The 14,047-nt window shown below is 55.1% G+C and overlaps 3 protein-coding genes across 3 annotated transcripts; 2 read left to right on the top strand and 1 right to left on the bottom strand.

Annotated features, from left to right (window-relative positions):
• Window positions 1-783: 783 nt before the first annotated feature.
• HMPREF1541_01836 (uncharacterized protein) lies at window positions 784-2,350 on the top strand (the record flags this gene model as incomplete). The annotated part of the gene is made up of 5 exons (XM_008716193.1): window positions 784-885; window positions 986-1,093; window positions 1,140-1,162; window positions 1,216-1,581; window positions 1,633-2,350. 5 exons carry the CDS (start codon window positions 784-786, stop codon window positions 2,348-2,350), a joined length of 1,317 nt encoding a protein of 438 aa, XP_008714415.1.
• Window positions 2,351-3,340: 990 nt separating this feature from the next.
• On the top strand, window positions 3,341-4,551 carry HMPREF1541_01835 (uncharacterized protein; the record flags this gene model as incomplete). Its single annotated transcript, XM_008716192.1, has 3 exons — window positions 3,341-3,421; window positions 3,675-3,986; window positions 4,180-4,551. The coding sequence occupies 3 exons, from the start codon at window positions 3,341-3,343 to the stop codon at window positions 4,549-4,551; spliced, it is 765 nt and encodes a 254-aa protein (XP_008714414.1).
• A 3,820-nt stretch (window positions 4,552-8,371) lies between these two features.
• On the bottom strand, window positions 8,372-9,652 carry HMPREF1541_01834 (uncharacterized protein; the record flags this gene model as incomplete). The annotated part of the gene is made up of 1 exon (XM_008716191.1): window positions 8,372-9,652. One exon carries the CDS (start codon window positions 9,650-9,652, stop codon window positions 8,372-8,374), a length of 1,281 nt encoding a protein of 426 aa, XP_008714413.1.
• Window positions 9,653-14,047: the final 4,395 nt, after the last annotated feature.

Genomic DNA, 14,047 nt, shown 5'->3' with positions numbered 1-14,047 from the left:
ACTTTCTTCTGCCGAACAACTACAGGGATCACCGACATTCTGATGCTAAACGGGGTACATCTCCGAGTAGCCTCGCCTGAGTATTTCACCGTTTGTCGGCAGACCTTGGGTACTGACTCAGGACCTCGGTCGCCTACCTCGGTTGCCTACCTCGGTTGGCAGGACCGAGTATCATGGAGCTGCCTTTCCATCGCTGCTATGTGCCCTTTGAACAGTGTGAGTCCAGAAACACAGCTTTCTTTATGTATATGAGTGCACCTGAATAGGGTTCAGAGTGTGGAACGGCCGGGTATGCGCTGGCGGAGTGGCGCAATACTCGCCATGGTCTGTCCCGTCTTGCCAGAAACCTTCCCTCGTGGGAGCAACAATCTGGAGCTGTTTTCACGGGGAGGCGCGTTTTGTCGTCGGCCGCGGGCGAATGAGAAGGGATCGTGGCTGCCGTGAAATGGTGTCTGGATCGCGCCAACCATGCTGGTCGTAGTTTCAGGGACCAAAACGAAGAACCTATTGCCACACTGCCCGTACCGAGCACTGACTCTGGGCTAAGAGCAATCGATGCTGATCACACTGCCCTAACACGCGCACCAGACACATGGCACGAAGGGTGTACCCCTGTGTTGAACTTATATCCCCGGTTGGCTGGATGGGGTCAGAAGGATGAAGTCCCAGAACAGCACGCAGCAATATAGCTGAGCCAAAGCACTAGGTTTGCATCTTTGCACCTGAGAAACCACTATATCTCTTTTCACACGTTGACATTGTCGCCTGTGACGACCCTTCGCCATGGCCATTCCGGTCGCTGGCCGTGGGCCAGAAGTTGCTGGCGTATACGCTCTATTCACCACTCTGACAACCGTCACTATGGCCCTTCGCGTCTACTGCCGGGTGCGCTTGGTCAAGCACTTTGGATGGGATGACTGGACTGCCGCGATAGCTTGGGCACGTATGCACCTGCTACTATACTAACATCGCTAACAGTCCCAAGGCTATCTTCGTTGCACATGCCTCTTGTGCATTCCTCGGTGTTCGCCATGGCACTGGCCAGCATGCATGGGACATCCAGCCTCCTTCAGAGATCCAAGCCGGGCTTATGGTACGTCCTTTTTGCCTTGTGCTCGAGCCTGAGCTAACACTGATAGTGGTGGTGGATGTGTGAGTTTAGGTGTGTCTTGAAGTGAACAAGAGCCTCGTGCCAGCCTTGCTAACAACCTTCAGCTATGTCCTTTCGAACATGTTTATCAAAGCAAGCATCGCCATCATGCTTCTACGACTCACCATCGTCCGCACCCATCGCCTTATCATTATCGTCACAATAATTGTTACCGAAATCTACTCTACCGTCTTCTTCTTCCTATTCGTCTTCCAGTGCATGCCCAGCAAGTATTTCTGGACTCAGGTTGGCGGCGGAAGAGGTTCGTGCATGGATCCATCCATCACCGTCAACTCCGCCTATGCATACTCAGCAATCATTTGCGTCGGCGACTGGATCTTCGCCATCCTGCCCTTCTTCATCGTCTGGAATCTACAGATGAGCACCCGCCAAAAGCTCATGGTCGCCCTGATTCTATCAATGGGAGCCATGTAAGCCTCTCTCTTCCCTTTCATGTTTCCTCAGCTTGACCAATTGCACAGCGCATCGACTGCCACCATCATCCGTATCCCGTACATCCACACGCTCAACAACAAAGCGGATTTTCTCTACGCCACCACCGATGTTGCCATCTGGTCCAGTTCCGAAACCGGGCTAGGCATCACCGCCGCCAATACCGCGACCCTCCGCCCTCTAGTCCGCTCCTGGCTCAACAACACGCAACTAGCCTCTACCGCGCGCTCCATTGCGCGTCGACCTAGTTTCCGCCGTGGCCCATCCAGTGGCGCTGGCGCCGGCGCCGGCAGCAGACCCCGTCCCAAGATCAGCGCCCCGGTCCCCGTTGCCCGTGCCAGCATCTCTGCCGGCCGCGGCTGCTTGCGGAGCCATCGCCGCCGAGACGATTGCAACCTTGAAGAGGGAAGAAATGATATGAAAATTATGAAGACAACGGCAAGGGTCATGGTGGAGAATGACTATGACGAACATGACCTGATGAGTATTGAGTTAGACAGTGTCCATTCCGTATCGACGAACGGAGACGCAGAGAGCCTGGGCTCAAAGGCACACATTGCGGTGGCCGCGCCGCCGCCACCCCCAAAGGACCCGCGGAGTCACTGCCGATGCAACTGCAAGGCATTGGACTTTGAGCAGGTTCGGTCGATCCTGGAAGGGACGTGGATCGGATCGATGGGTGGCGGTGGTAGTGGTGGGGCGGGTCCGAGCGGAGAGAAAAGCAAAGACAAGGTGCCACAGGGATAGGTGTGGGTGAGTTGGCCGTGGAGGAGATGGGTTGGGGTTTCACTGTACCACTTGTATCAACACCGATTATACTTGTTTTTGGCGTTGTTGATGCTTCTCAGCGACATATCGAAGCATTCCTTTGTGTATGATGTCAATGCCAGCGTATGTAACAATAATATAGCGTAACGAAGCTCACGTATCCTTCTTGTACACCCACGGCCCGCTGGGATGGTGAACCTTGCAGATCAACAACGCGATCGCTAGCCTGCAGCATTCAATCACCGATGGATTGGGCGGCAGTCACGTCTTGCTTCTCATTTCTGGAGACCTCAGACAGTTGGTAGTAGACGCAGTGGTTTGCTCCATGCCCACAGCCTGGCTCCTTGCAGGAAACCCACTGTACACGCAGGAACGCTAGTACAAGATGGCGTCCCAGGTCTGGGTAGCAAGCTTCACTGGAGTCCGGCGATTTGAGCAACTCTAGATACTGCTACCTAAGTATACTACCTCGTCGCGTAAGCTGCGTAGGCAAACCCACTGCACTTGAGACAAGACTCCACACAGCGCAAGTACCTACCTACGCAACGTACAAGATAACCATATGACAAATGACAGAATACGCACCGACCTGTCACGATCGTCTGGAAATCGTCTCCTGAAGTTACACGCATCCACAGAAAAAACGCTTGTAGCAAGGCGTCCGCCTATGATACCAAGCTGCGGAAGCCAAAGCCAAAACGGATGTGAGTCAGAAATAGCCTACGCTCTTATCTATTAGCAAAAAAGAGGTAACAATAGAGCTTCCGTATTGAAGCAAGTAAAGATCCCCTTCCCCCGGCCTTTGCGAACACCGATTACAGCGTCGCATGAGCGCGAGCGCAAATCCGGGACCCCCTTCCTTATCTGTGCAGAACAAGGCAAACGAGGCTGCTGCTTTTGCTTGCTTGCAACCCATTTGCCTTCCCGGCGCGCCTCACTACCACTACCACTACCACTACCGCCCATATAATGGCCGCGGACTACAATTTCAACTACCCGCTCGATCTGAGCAAGCTACAGAACGTGCGCATCAAGCTGGTGCCTTTTGACGTACGTTAGCACCTCCCTCCCTCCTCCCAACACTTCACTTCAAGTATCTCTACGAGTCTCCCATCCATAGCCCTTACCGCCACCCCTAAAGCATGCGGCGCGCCTGTTAGTGATGTTACCGCTACTGCACCGCACCGCAGTCCCCACAATATGAATCTCGCCCCCCGAACATCCCTCCAACACCCACAGCCCAGCCCAGCCCACCACATCACTTTCCCGCCGACTAACGCCTCAACCTTTCCAAAAACCACAGTCCAATCTCCCCAAATACGCCTACCTCTACGCCTCCAAAACCGCCTCCTCAGAAGCCGGCGTCGCGAACTTCACCTACCTCCCCTACGGACCCTTCGCGAGCGCGACCGACTTTTTGGAGTGGTACGTGCCGGCCATCCAACGCCAAGCCAACGTCGTGTGGTTCGCCATTATGGTGCGGGATGGGTGGCGCAAAGCCCATGACGACGACGACGCCGACGACGCCGACGACGCCGACCCAGAAGGTGATTTCGCCGGCTCGATCGCCTACCTCAACGCCGACCCTGCGAATGCCAGCTGCGAGAATGGACACGTACGTATCTTTTTCCCGTTGCTTCCATTCCCCCTCGCTCTCTCTCTCTCTCTCCCCCCCTCTTAGTAGGCGCTCGCTTCGCGTCTGCGACCTCTTACCTTGCCTGCTCGAAGCCACTCCCCCACGATCACCACCACACAAACACCCCCAAATAACCCTCACCCATACTCACGCCTCATACTGCACAACACAGTTGAACATCATCCCCCGCTACCAACGCACCTTCGTCAACACGCACGCCAACGGCCTCCTGCTGCACTACATGCTCGACCCCCCCTCGCAAGGCGGCCTGGGCATCCGGCGCATGCAGTGGTTCGCCAACGCGGCCAACGAGCGCAGCCAATTGGCGGCGAAACGGCTGGGGTTCAGGCTTGAAGGTATCCTGAGGTGGCATCGCGTGTTGCCGGGGCATAAGGAGGGGGTTGCAGGTGGTGAGAAAGATGTCGATGGGAATGGGCCGGGGGATGGGAGGGGGAGCGCGAGGCACAGTGCGCTGTTGAGCTTGTGTTGGGATGATTGGAGGGAAGGGGGAAGAGAGAGGGTTGCGGAGTTGATGGCGCGGTAGAGGGTGAGAGGGTGAGGGTCTTGCCCAGGGAGGGAGGGTCCGGGCGGGGAGGAAGGGAGGAAGGTGCCAGCGGATCCGCATCGTGAGTGAGGCTGAGGAGAGTGTGGCGGGGGAGGGCTGGTGTGACGGTGTGGGGATACATTGGTGGAGTGGTAGGAAGAGATGTATACTAAATGCTAGGGCATGCGGCTGGTAGGCCGGGCGGAGGATGTGGAGAGGAGGATTGTCTGTGGTCCTCTCCGTAACTGGTGCATGATTGGTGAACGGAGAAGACGACGAGACTACAGACAATCGAGATCTCCCATGTCGATGCACACAAGTGCAGGAGCTGAACGTGCGGCCGGCTATGGGGAATAGAAGCATTCGCCCCGAATCGCTATGCGGGATCTTGTCGGTGTTGGACAACGTCACGATGTTGTCGAATGGCGCAACTTGGTACCAACTTGCATGTCCTCGGCGCAGGTCACGTAGACGACCCCGTATTTTCGTGGAGGTGCGTCTACTAAGCGGACATGGCACCAGGATACCAATCGAATGGGCACACTCTTTTCGTAGGACGGAAAGAGCCTGCGCATGAAGGCGCTGTCAATTTGTGTCAGTGTCACGCTTCTCGCCCACGTTCGCACGCCATTTGCGAGCAATCAGGGAATCGAAAGATCAAGGTATCGGCTCCGCGCCGCAGTCAGTTGGAATTGATGGACATAAGCCGACGACAGCCGCTCTGGCAATACCGAGAACTTTGGTATCGCGAGGCATCGCTGCATCGGAGAAAGTGTATTGTTTAGGTACGGGAGTCTGGTCCCGCATCCCCACGAGATAAGGTGCACGACTGCACCACATTATTTGCGTGATCGACAGTGCCGTGCATAGCAGCGAAACTTCGCTGCAATTGTCCAGCGACTAGCAGTGGCTGGAAGGGGGCGAGGGGGACGGTTAGATGACTGCGTGAATATCCGTCTGGATAATGGAGGACATGTCCTGAACAGGAAAACCGGGATCGTCGTGGAACGTGGGGTGCAGATACAACCGGCACGGCTAAGGCCTGAAATCGGAATTTGCTGGGGAAAAAGGGTGGAGAGGCGTCCCATCCATCTCCGCATTTTTGTAGCTATCGGTTCGCTAGATATTGCCCACTGGTGTATGATACTCCTGATATATCGCCGAGATAAGACTGTTGAGCTGCACGAGAGAGGGCGTCCTTCGGCAAAGAATCGATGGGACCTTGGACTTACGTCAAGGCTCGCAACTCGAAACAGCGTCGTCGCGTAAGGGAACTCATGATGAAGTCACTGTCGGCCAGAAGGAAGATTGGCGCATGCAATGGTCCCCAAATCCAATCATGGTGGACGCACGTTTGGTGAACAGGGAAGAAGTATCACCGAACGTTGACCCGCAGCCCAGGAAGACTATTGTAGCTTAAGTTTTAGCCGACACGGCAGCGGAATTTCATCTTCAACTGCCGCAGAGTTCGGATCGTTCGTTGGCAGCGATGGTACCATGGAGCAGCGATGTTGATGAGTACAGAGAGTGAGTCTCAGCTCGTCGTGTCGTCACAACAGGCATTTTGTTGAGTATAGTGCACGATCCGAGATTTCAGGCTAAGGTCGGTAGTTGTTGTCTCGTACAAGTCGTGATGCTGAGGTTTGCATCATACCAAAGGAAATGCAAACCCGTTCCAACGTCGTCGAGTGCAAATCTACGGGCACTAGGAACGGGGGACCTTACCGACAGCACTGGGCCAGTAGGCTGGTCGTGCCTGCCCAGGTGTAGAATAGACTCCATCCCTGTGAGAGGATCATAGGGTCCTCCGGGCGTGGAGAATGGATTTCCCCCTGATACGAGTAGGTCATCGGTACCGATGGGTCTGCTTTGCATCAAGGGTCATGTCCTGTTACCTGAAACATTGACAGGACTCACCGCTTGACTCTCGACTACAACAGAAGAAGCAGCACATCGCAGACCCCTTTTGCGTGCGCTTGCCCTTGCCAGCATTGCAGGAGGGGTCCGAATGTGGCTTGCTCGTCGCTCGTATTGACGAGGCTTGCTGGCCATGCACTTCGTATCGTTGAACGAACATGTGAAGTGGCCCGCTCAAGGCCGAGACATAACTCCTGGCAAACGCTGAAATTTATCGCCAGTGGATGTCTGTGCGGGTGCTCTTCGTATCGAGGGTTGCCAATAGGACGTGGGAAGGCAGAGAATCGTGCGTAATTCGATTCGAGGGGGAGGATCAGGGTGTTGTACATGGCAACCTTGGTTCAAGGCATGTCAGCAACCGTTCTCTGCCTTCGAAGCCGAGTTTCGAGGCCGCAGAAGCAACTGGCCTCGCCTGGCCATGATTAACTGGGGATCCTTTCATAGACGCTCCGCGAGGCCTCTCAATGGTTCGTATGTAGTCGAAACACGGAGTGGCCGTGGCTTGTCAGCTCTGATAGCACAAAAAACAACTCCCCCAATGGCCACACGACTTTGGCTCAGGCGCCACTCGTACAAAGCTCTTACTCGATAACCCCGGGAAAGGTCTCGGATGCCCGCATGTCAGGCCCTGGGGTCCTGCGTCCGCAGTCCCCGTCATCCGCGAGCCCCATAAGCCTTGTTGGCCCCATTCTTTGAACTCCATCAACACTGCCGTATCGCCGGCATTGAAGCATTGTGACAGGCTCATCGATGTAAATGATGCAATCACCCCTATGGCAAATGGTATTTCCGTTCTGGTACAGTCACCTTCAACCCCGGCTCTCGCTGAGAATAGGGTCGCTCGGTTGAGCGTGAAGGGGTGTGCTGGGTTCCATGGGTACAGCTGTGTCAGATGGGCTAATAGGGCAATTGATGAGTGTGACAGGGTCTCATTATCGCAGCCTGAGCGGCGAACGAATTAATGATTGCTTTTGCGGTACCGCAACACTTCGCGGCTGACATTGGGGGCAAGACCACCCTCTCAATCTCGCTTGGCGGGAGGTATGACCTGTCCAGTCGTTGAGATGGTGTGTTCGGACCTCGTACGTGACACACACACTCACACAGTCGACTGACCAACGGACATCAATCACGCCCCGTGAACGCACCGGTAAAAATGCACAATCTGCCGCGGGCTGCTGTGGCCCCGTGGCTGCATAGGCACAATCGAGATGCACTCCGCACTCGCCTGGCTAGGGTCAGGCCATAGTTGTGTTACCTCAACGACGTCCAGGGGTCTCGGCTGCAGTCATCCCTGACTTGCACTCCATATCAACATTAGCCCACAGCTCCGTAGTGTGGGGTTGTCCGATTAATCGTTCAAAGACTCACGATAAGGCCAGAATGCCAATTGCCATGTCCGCCGCCGGTTGTGCCCATGTCTCTGACTCAGCCCAGCAGCTTCGTTGGCTTATGTTCCGCCAGACAGCTTCTTGACCCTGGCGTTGGGCATCTTTAGGCACTTGCAATCATCAGGATTGGGCAGCGAAGGAGGGGAATAGGCTCGTAGGAGTGTCTTCTAACAATGATGTGTCAAATTACATTCCCACGAAAGCCTTCGTAGAAAAAGGCCGTGCCACTGGTTCTGCAACCAGGCTTGGTATCATAAACCCTGAAGGTCTTATCCGTTCTATCCCTGCGCTCAATGCGCTGTTGCCATACGCGTAAACCAGTCAGAAAATCCCAATGCCCTGTCTATATGTTTGCTCCACGCTAGCCCACACCGCTTCGTACAAAAAATCATGCCACCACGTTCGGTTTGCGTAATAAATTGCGTCAACCGACATCTGGGAAGGAGTAGAGTCCGTAACAAGCTTGTCAATGAATGACACCGTAAGAACATCACTGTACCAATTATCGCCGCTCAGCGATGGGAATCACCGTTGATCGAGGCAGCTGCACTAGACTCGCCCGAGCTGAGACCATTGGGTAAATGAAGCATTTCGTGGACCTTGGGTAGCTGCGGAACCGGAAGCTTTCGTTGACTGCCTGTGACGATATCCGCAATCGAAGGCCCAGTATGTCTCGGTGGCTCTACATGCGAGTATGACCCATCAGCCTGAGGCTCCATAGGTGCAAGTAATGGGGTATGCTGGCCCAGTGACAAGTGCCGCAAGCCTGGTAGTTGCAAATCATGATCGTGGGGTCTCAGCCGGGGCGAGTGGCCGGGAGTGGCAAGTGGCGTGTGGTCGGGAGTTGGCGAGATGGACTCGTGAGAGAAAGTCGGAGACGAAGGAGCTGTAGAGTGGGGCGAGTTGGGTCTTGAACGTTTCGAACGGTGCCCATCTTCCTGAGTCTCTTGCGAGTGAGATCTGGACATGGATTGAGAGATGGCGTAGGCAGACAGCGAAGGAAGTCGGCCGTTGCTTGGAATGTTCCGATGGCTGAAAAGGTGGTGCTGATGCTGATAGGGCATCCGCGCAACGGAGTGGTCCTCTCTCTCCAGCTGGGACGCGGCGGATGCTAAAAGATTGATGTCCATGACATTTCCCCTCTCGCCATCTCTAGACATTGGGCTAGGCTGGTTCGAACTGCAGCTGGTGGCCATGGCAAAAGAGTGTGGGGGCGAGACATTGGGCGAGCCGGCCATGGAGGTAGGCGCAGAGCGCGGGGCCATGTTCTTGTTGGGAGGTGGCATCATCTGTGCCTGGGAGGGATAGTTGTGGTTAGGACCATCTTGCAAGCCGGCGGCGACCGCTGCAGCAGCGACCTGATGAGCCTTGTTGTTGCGACGGGAGTTGGGATTGTTGTGGATTCTTGAGTGGCGGGTCAACTCGTCTGACCTGCTAAAGCGCTTACTGCATCCTGGAAACTGGCAAGCGTGAGGCTTCTCTCCAGTATGCGTGCGGATGTGCCTCGTCTGATGTTCGAGACGATGGAAGGCTCGGTCACATAGCGGGCACTTATAAGGGCGAGGAAGATCTTGTCGCTCCTCATTGCTGCCTGTAGGATTGGGGTGACTTGTCTGGGAAGTGACGACCTGCGGCACTGGGTTGGCGACGGCGGCCATGTTGTCGACGGCTATAGATGGTGTCTCTGTCTGGGGAGTGTTGGGTGCAGAATCCGGGGTAGAAAGGATGGGAGGATCGGAGGAGGGAAGAGGATTAAGGATGGAGGTAAAGTGTGCTGACGAAGAGCGTTGCATCCGAGCCGGCACGGGTGATTCGGTGGTGTTCCACGGCAAAATCGCTTATCGTGGGGGAGACCAAGGTTGACAGGCGAATTAGGGGGGGTAGCAGGCAACGAGGGCGAAGGCTGTTTCGGCGTCAGGCCGGGGTAACTATTGATGACTGGGCTAGTTGTTGGGGGCGCTCCGGACTCCAGATGGGGAGGAAAAAGGAAGGGAGGATCTCCTGATCTTGATTCCGTTGGAGAAAGGGATGGCAATTACCCGAGGGCGCACGTCAGCCGGTCTGGGCCAGGTGTGAAGGCTGAGAGAGACGATCGAAGAAGGGTGGAAAGAGAAAGCAAATGAGCCGGAAGAGGGCCGTGCTAAGTGCGTCGAAAGGGTTGGACTAGCGTAATTTCTTATCTGGGGTCTGGTGGGTGTGGGCGTCTTGCGGGCTGGCCACGTTGATGAGGGAATGACGAGAGCTGAGAGCCTAAGAGGGAGGTCTCGAGGCAGAGAATGGCGAGACAGGGGCCTGGGCGTGCGTGACCTATCACTCGCCGTAGTTGACGTGATCCAGGAGCGAAGCGTTGGGCGGGCCAGGGGCACAGAGTCTGATGTGTTCAAATTAAAGTCAGGGCGAAAAAAGTGCGAGGTAACTCAGTACCGGGCGATCTGGGGAAAAATGTCTAAACGCAACGATGATGAAGGTCAAGCAGTTTGGGTCGGGACAAGCAGGGAGAGAAAAAGGCCACGGCGATTGTTCGCTCGCCGCTGAGCCTGCGCTTCCCCAAAAAACTCTGTTGCCAGAGAGAGTACTACTGCCTCAGGTACACGGTCGCACAACCGCGGTAGAGAGGGACTTGTGGGCTACGAATTCAACCCGGAGCACGCCTTGAGGGTGGCCTCTGACGCTTGCGACGCTGATTCCTCGGCCCACAGACCGGTTCAGCCCCATGTTGCCCAGCGTTCGCTACTGGTACCTATCGGCCGCGATTTGTGGGGAGTGGCTCAGGGCTTCGGGGCGTACCCACCACTGTACCTCCGTATCACTGCCTCTGAAATTTGCTTGGGCTCGGAGTTGACCCCGACAAAGCCTTGCCTAAACATTCCACCTGCTGCAATACAGTAGATAGAGATAGATTGCGATGACATGGGCCGTCAACACCTCGGCCAGCAATTACACTCTACGCGACGTCAATATTACATTCATCGCATCGTTCTCAACCCATTAAACGCATTCCCTTTGTCCGAGACCTGAGCTCGGGGAGAACGGGTTTCATCATGGTTTTGACGCTCAGCTGCGGTAGGTTTGGGGCTTCGGGGCGCAGCTACCGAAGGCGTTGCTGCTACGGAGTAAAGTGACCTTTTCTGCTCCAAACTGGAGCGGCGTGGGTCGAAAGCAGATCAGCTCATCCCGTTGGGGCCACCCAATGTGGGGATAGATATCCTGCTGCAGCTGTTGGGCTTTGGGCTTCGAGGCAGGTACGGAGTACGCGGCGCCTCATCTCCTTTGCTGCGACTTGCCTCACAAACCACTGATGGGACTTACCTGCTTCCCTCTTTCGAATACCCCCGTGGCTGTCGCTGAACTGCGAGGGACAAGTACTCCGTACTCTATAGCGCACACATTCCAACTGATTACGGATGCGCTGGGTGTACCCACTGTACATTTTCACGTGTTTTTTTATCAAGAGCAAAAAAAAATTCTTTGTCGCCATAAGCAGCCCCACCACTCCGTGACCGCACCTGCATTAATTGACATTGTGTGATGACATGAGATACCTCAGCGAGTCACGCCTTCAGAGCTGAGCATGTGCTGATATCTCTGAAATTGCCTCCTGCTCCAGGATTTCCAGGTGTCCAACGCCGGACAGCACGTGCGCGCAGAGCCCGGGAGTCTTGGTGTTCTAGATCGGGAAAGCCGAGAGCGGCAAATTCCCAGCGGTTTCTCATTGCGAGATAACTCCACGATACAGGCGTTACACTCGGCCGCCTTTGTGGGGAAATGGTACGTACCACTCTTTGGGGGCCGCTCTTCATATGGGCAATCTGATCTTGGTTGACGAGTATCACCAGGAGCGCCAGAGGCCCAACAGCATCTGGCCGCATCCGTGTCGTACCCTAGGAACTGATCTCGATTGCGGATGTTAACTCAGCCCATCTGCAGCCGCAGAGAGCCTGCCTCTATCTCACAACAGACGACGTACGCCCCGTTTCGGACGCGGATGGACCACTGGTCAGCTCATGAACCTTGGCTTGAATTCCTTATCTCGCAGGACATCATACCGTGCTCCATATCAACCCTGTTCTCACCACGAGATATGGCCAGCTAGACCCCGCAGTGTAGCAACAGTCGGCTGATTTGCTTCTGATGCCTGTAGAATAAGATTAAAACCACCTAGTGATACCGACCAGGCGATGGCGCTTATCAGATGCGGGCTGGCGACCTGGACTAGACGTCCTTCTCGATCTCCAACTATCAGCCTGTTTTTGCCATCAGCTTTGCCCCTGTTCCGGGGCAAAAGCAATCCAAGCCCGGGTTTGTGGGGTTGCCAGCAACCGATGAGAAGCCATAGACGTGTCCAGACCGTTGATAGCTTTTGCGGAAGGCAACACGTGGTCGGCTTGTCCTGGGCGAGATCAATCTAAACAGATATTCTTTGTGCAGTACCGTGTACAGATGTCATGAGCGATGGTACACGTGCCCGCAAAGTACGCTCCCCTGTTAAGCGAGCAGCCTGCCTCTTCCACGCTTTCAGGTACGAGTAGCCCCCGCAGCGCTAAGTTCTCGGCTCCTCGGATAAGCACGCATTACGCCCGCATGGGGATTGCTTTCAGGTACCAGATCGTGCTGCGTTTCGGCGGGCGCGCAACCTTTTCCTGAAGGGATTTCAACACTGCCACAGTGGTGCTTCGGATATGTGAGACCGCAATAGCGAAACTGTTGAGTGCTTGGCGGTGCAAAGGAAGCTGAAGACACTGTAGGTGAGATATATTCGGCTTGATTACTTTTTCGACATGGGAGTTGCCGCCGTCGCCACCACAAATCGCATACTGTATACACACCCTTCCGGCATCAGACTTTTATCTGCCGCCTTGCACGCTCGTGTTGCCTTCTCGCCACAGAAGGCAACCACCCTTCACGCGAATGTCCCATCCACCCGACCAAGCACCCGCATCAGGCTTTTCACATGCTGCCGGAGATGCTACCCGAATCACATCTGATCCGCTATCGAAATTTTTCTGGGCATCTCAACCTGGTCAAGCTAACCTTTGCTTATCAGAACGTGTCCTTCAGAGGTGCTTGAGCATATTACCAGTTTCCCCCCACAGTGATGTTCGAGAAGAATTAAATCACGCATCTGGTGCCACTTTCACGTGAAAAACGTGCTCCCCGTGGGAGACTCGCCCACCTCGTGTGAAATCATCAGGTAGGAGAAGATCGAATCTGACTTTTCTGGTTGCTCCATGGGTCGGCGACATCAATGCGATCAAGCGGACCATTGTTGCCTGAGCCACTTGACAAGGTCTCCATAGAAGGCTATCATGTAGCCGAACCAGCCTTGTGTGGCTAACACCTCCCTTAGGCTTAGGAGCGCGAGCTTCTCGGCTTCCCAGTTCCGCCCCGAGATATTTTCGTGAGCTCACCGCCGACCGGGCCACTGAGAGTGCCAACCATCCATGCCCGCGTCCACGCCCCAAATCCCACGCTTCCAGTGGCCCCCCATTCTCACCTGATATGCCGCTTGCGCTGCACGGCAGATTCTACGCGAAAATTGGAATCGAAGGGTTTGGACCGATACGAACCCTGGTACCCTTGGTTCATAGGGCCGCTCCGGCATTGGCGCTGGCAGTGGGTTGGCACTGCAATCAGGGAGCTCGCTGGTCCTTAACCATGAAGTCGCGACTGCGGCCTTGGCAGAGGCGTGAAACATGAGCGTGATTCTGCACGCGCAGAGAAGACCGAGCAGTCTATCAGGTAACTCTCCACCAATACCGGCCCCTTGACGCATGAGATACATGGTCACAGAACTCGCGCCAGCAGCGCCATGTGATATCATCCGGGTTCCTAGAATTTGCAGAATGTGTGCGAGAGATTGTAGTAGCAGGAACTTCGATGGACAAAGGCTTGCATCTTATCCCTGGCACACCCAGTCAACTCGTCTTTGGAGGTGGAACACTAAGGGACCGGCATGTGTAATGACACTCTAGACACTCAGCGTTGGTCCATGCGTGGTATTCATTCACGGTTCCCGCTTCCTTTGAGAGGAGCTCACATGTGACATTAGTAGAAGCTCACCTGTATGGCAGCCAATACTCCCGGGACGACCGCCCCATGACCGTCCTCGATGACCCTTAGTGCTGCGGTCTACTTCATATCGCAGAGGACTTCACGCGCCGAGTGCCGCGCTCATGTACATTAACGGT

The sequence above is a fragment of the Cyphellophora europaea genome, assembly GCF_000365145.1.
Source record: "Cyphellophora europaea CBS 101466 unplaced genomic scaffold supercont1.2, whole genome shotgun sequence".
NCBI classification, from domain to species: domain Eukaryota; kingdom Fungi; phylum Ascomycota; class Eurotiomycetes; order Chaetothyriales; family Cyphellophoraceae; genus Cyphellophora; species Cyphellophora europaea.
The sequence above is the reverse complement of the archived record's forward strand: the minus strand, read 5'-3'. Positions and strand labels throughout refer to the sequence as shown.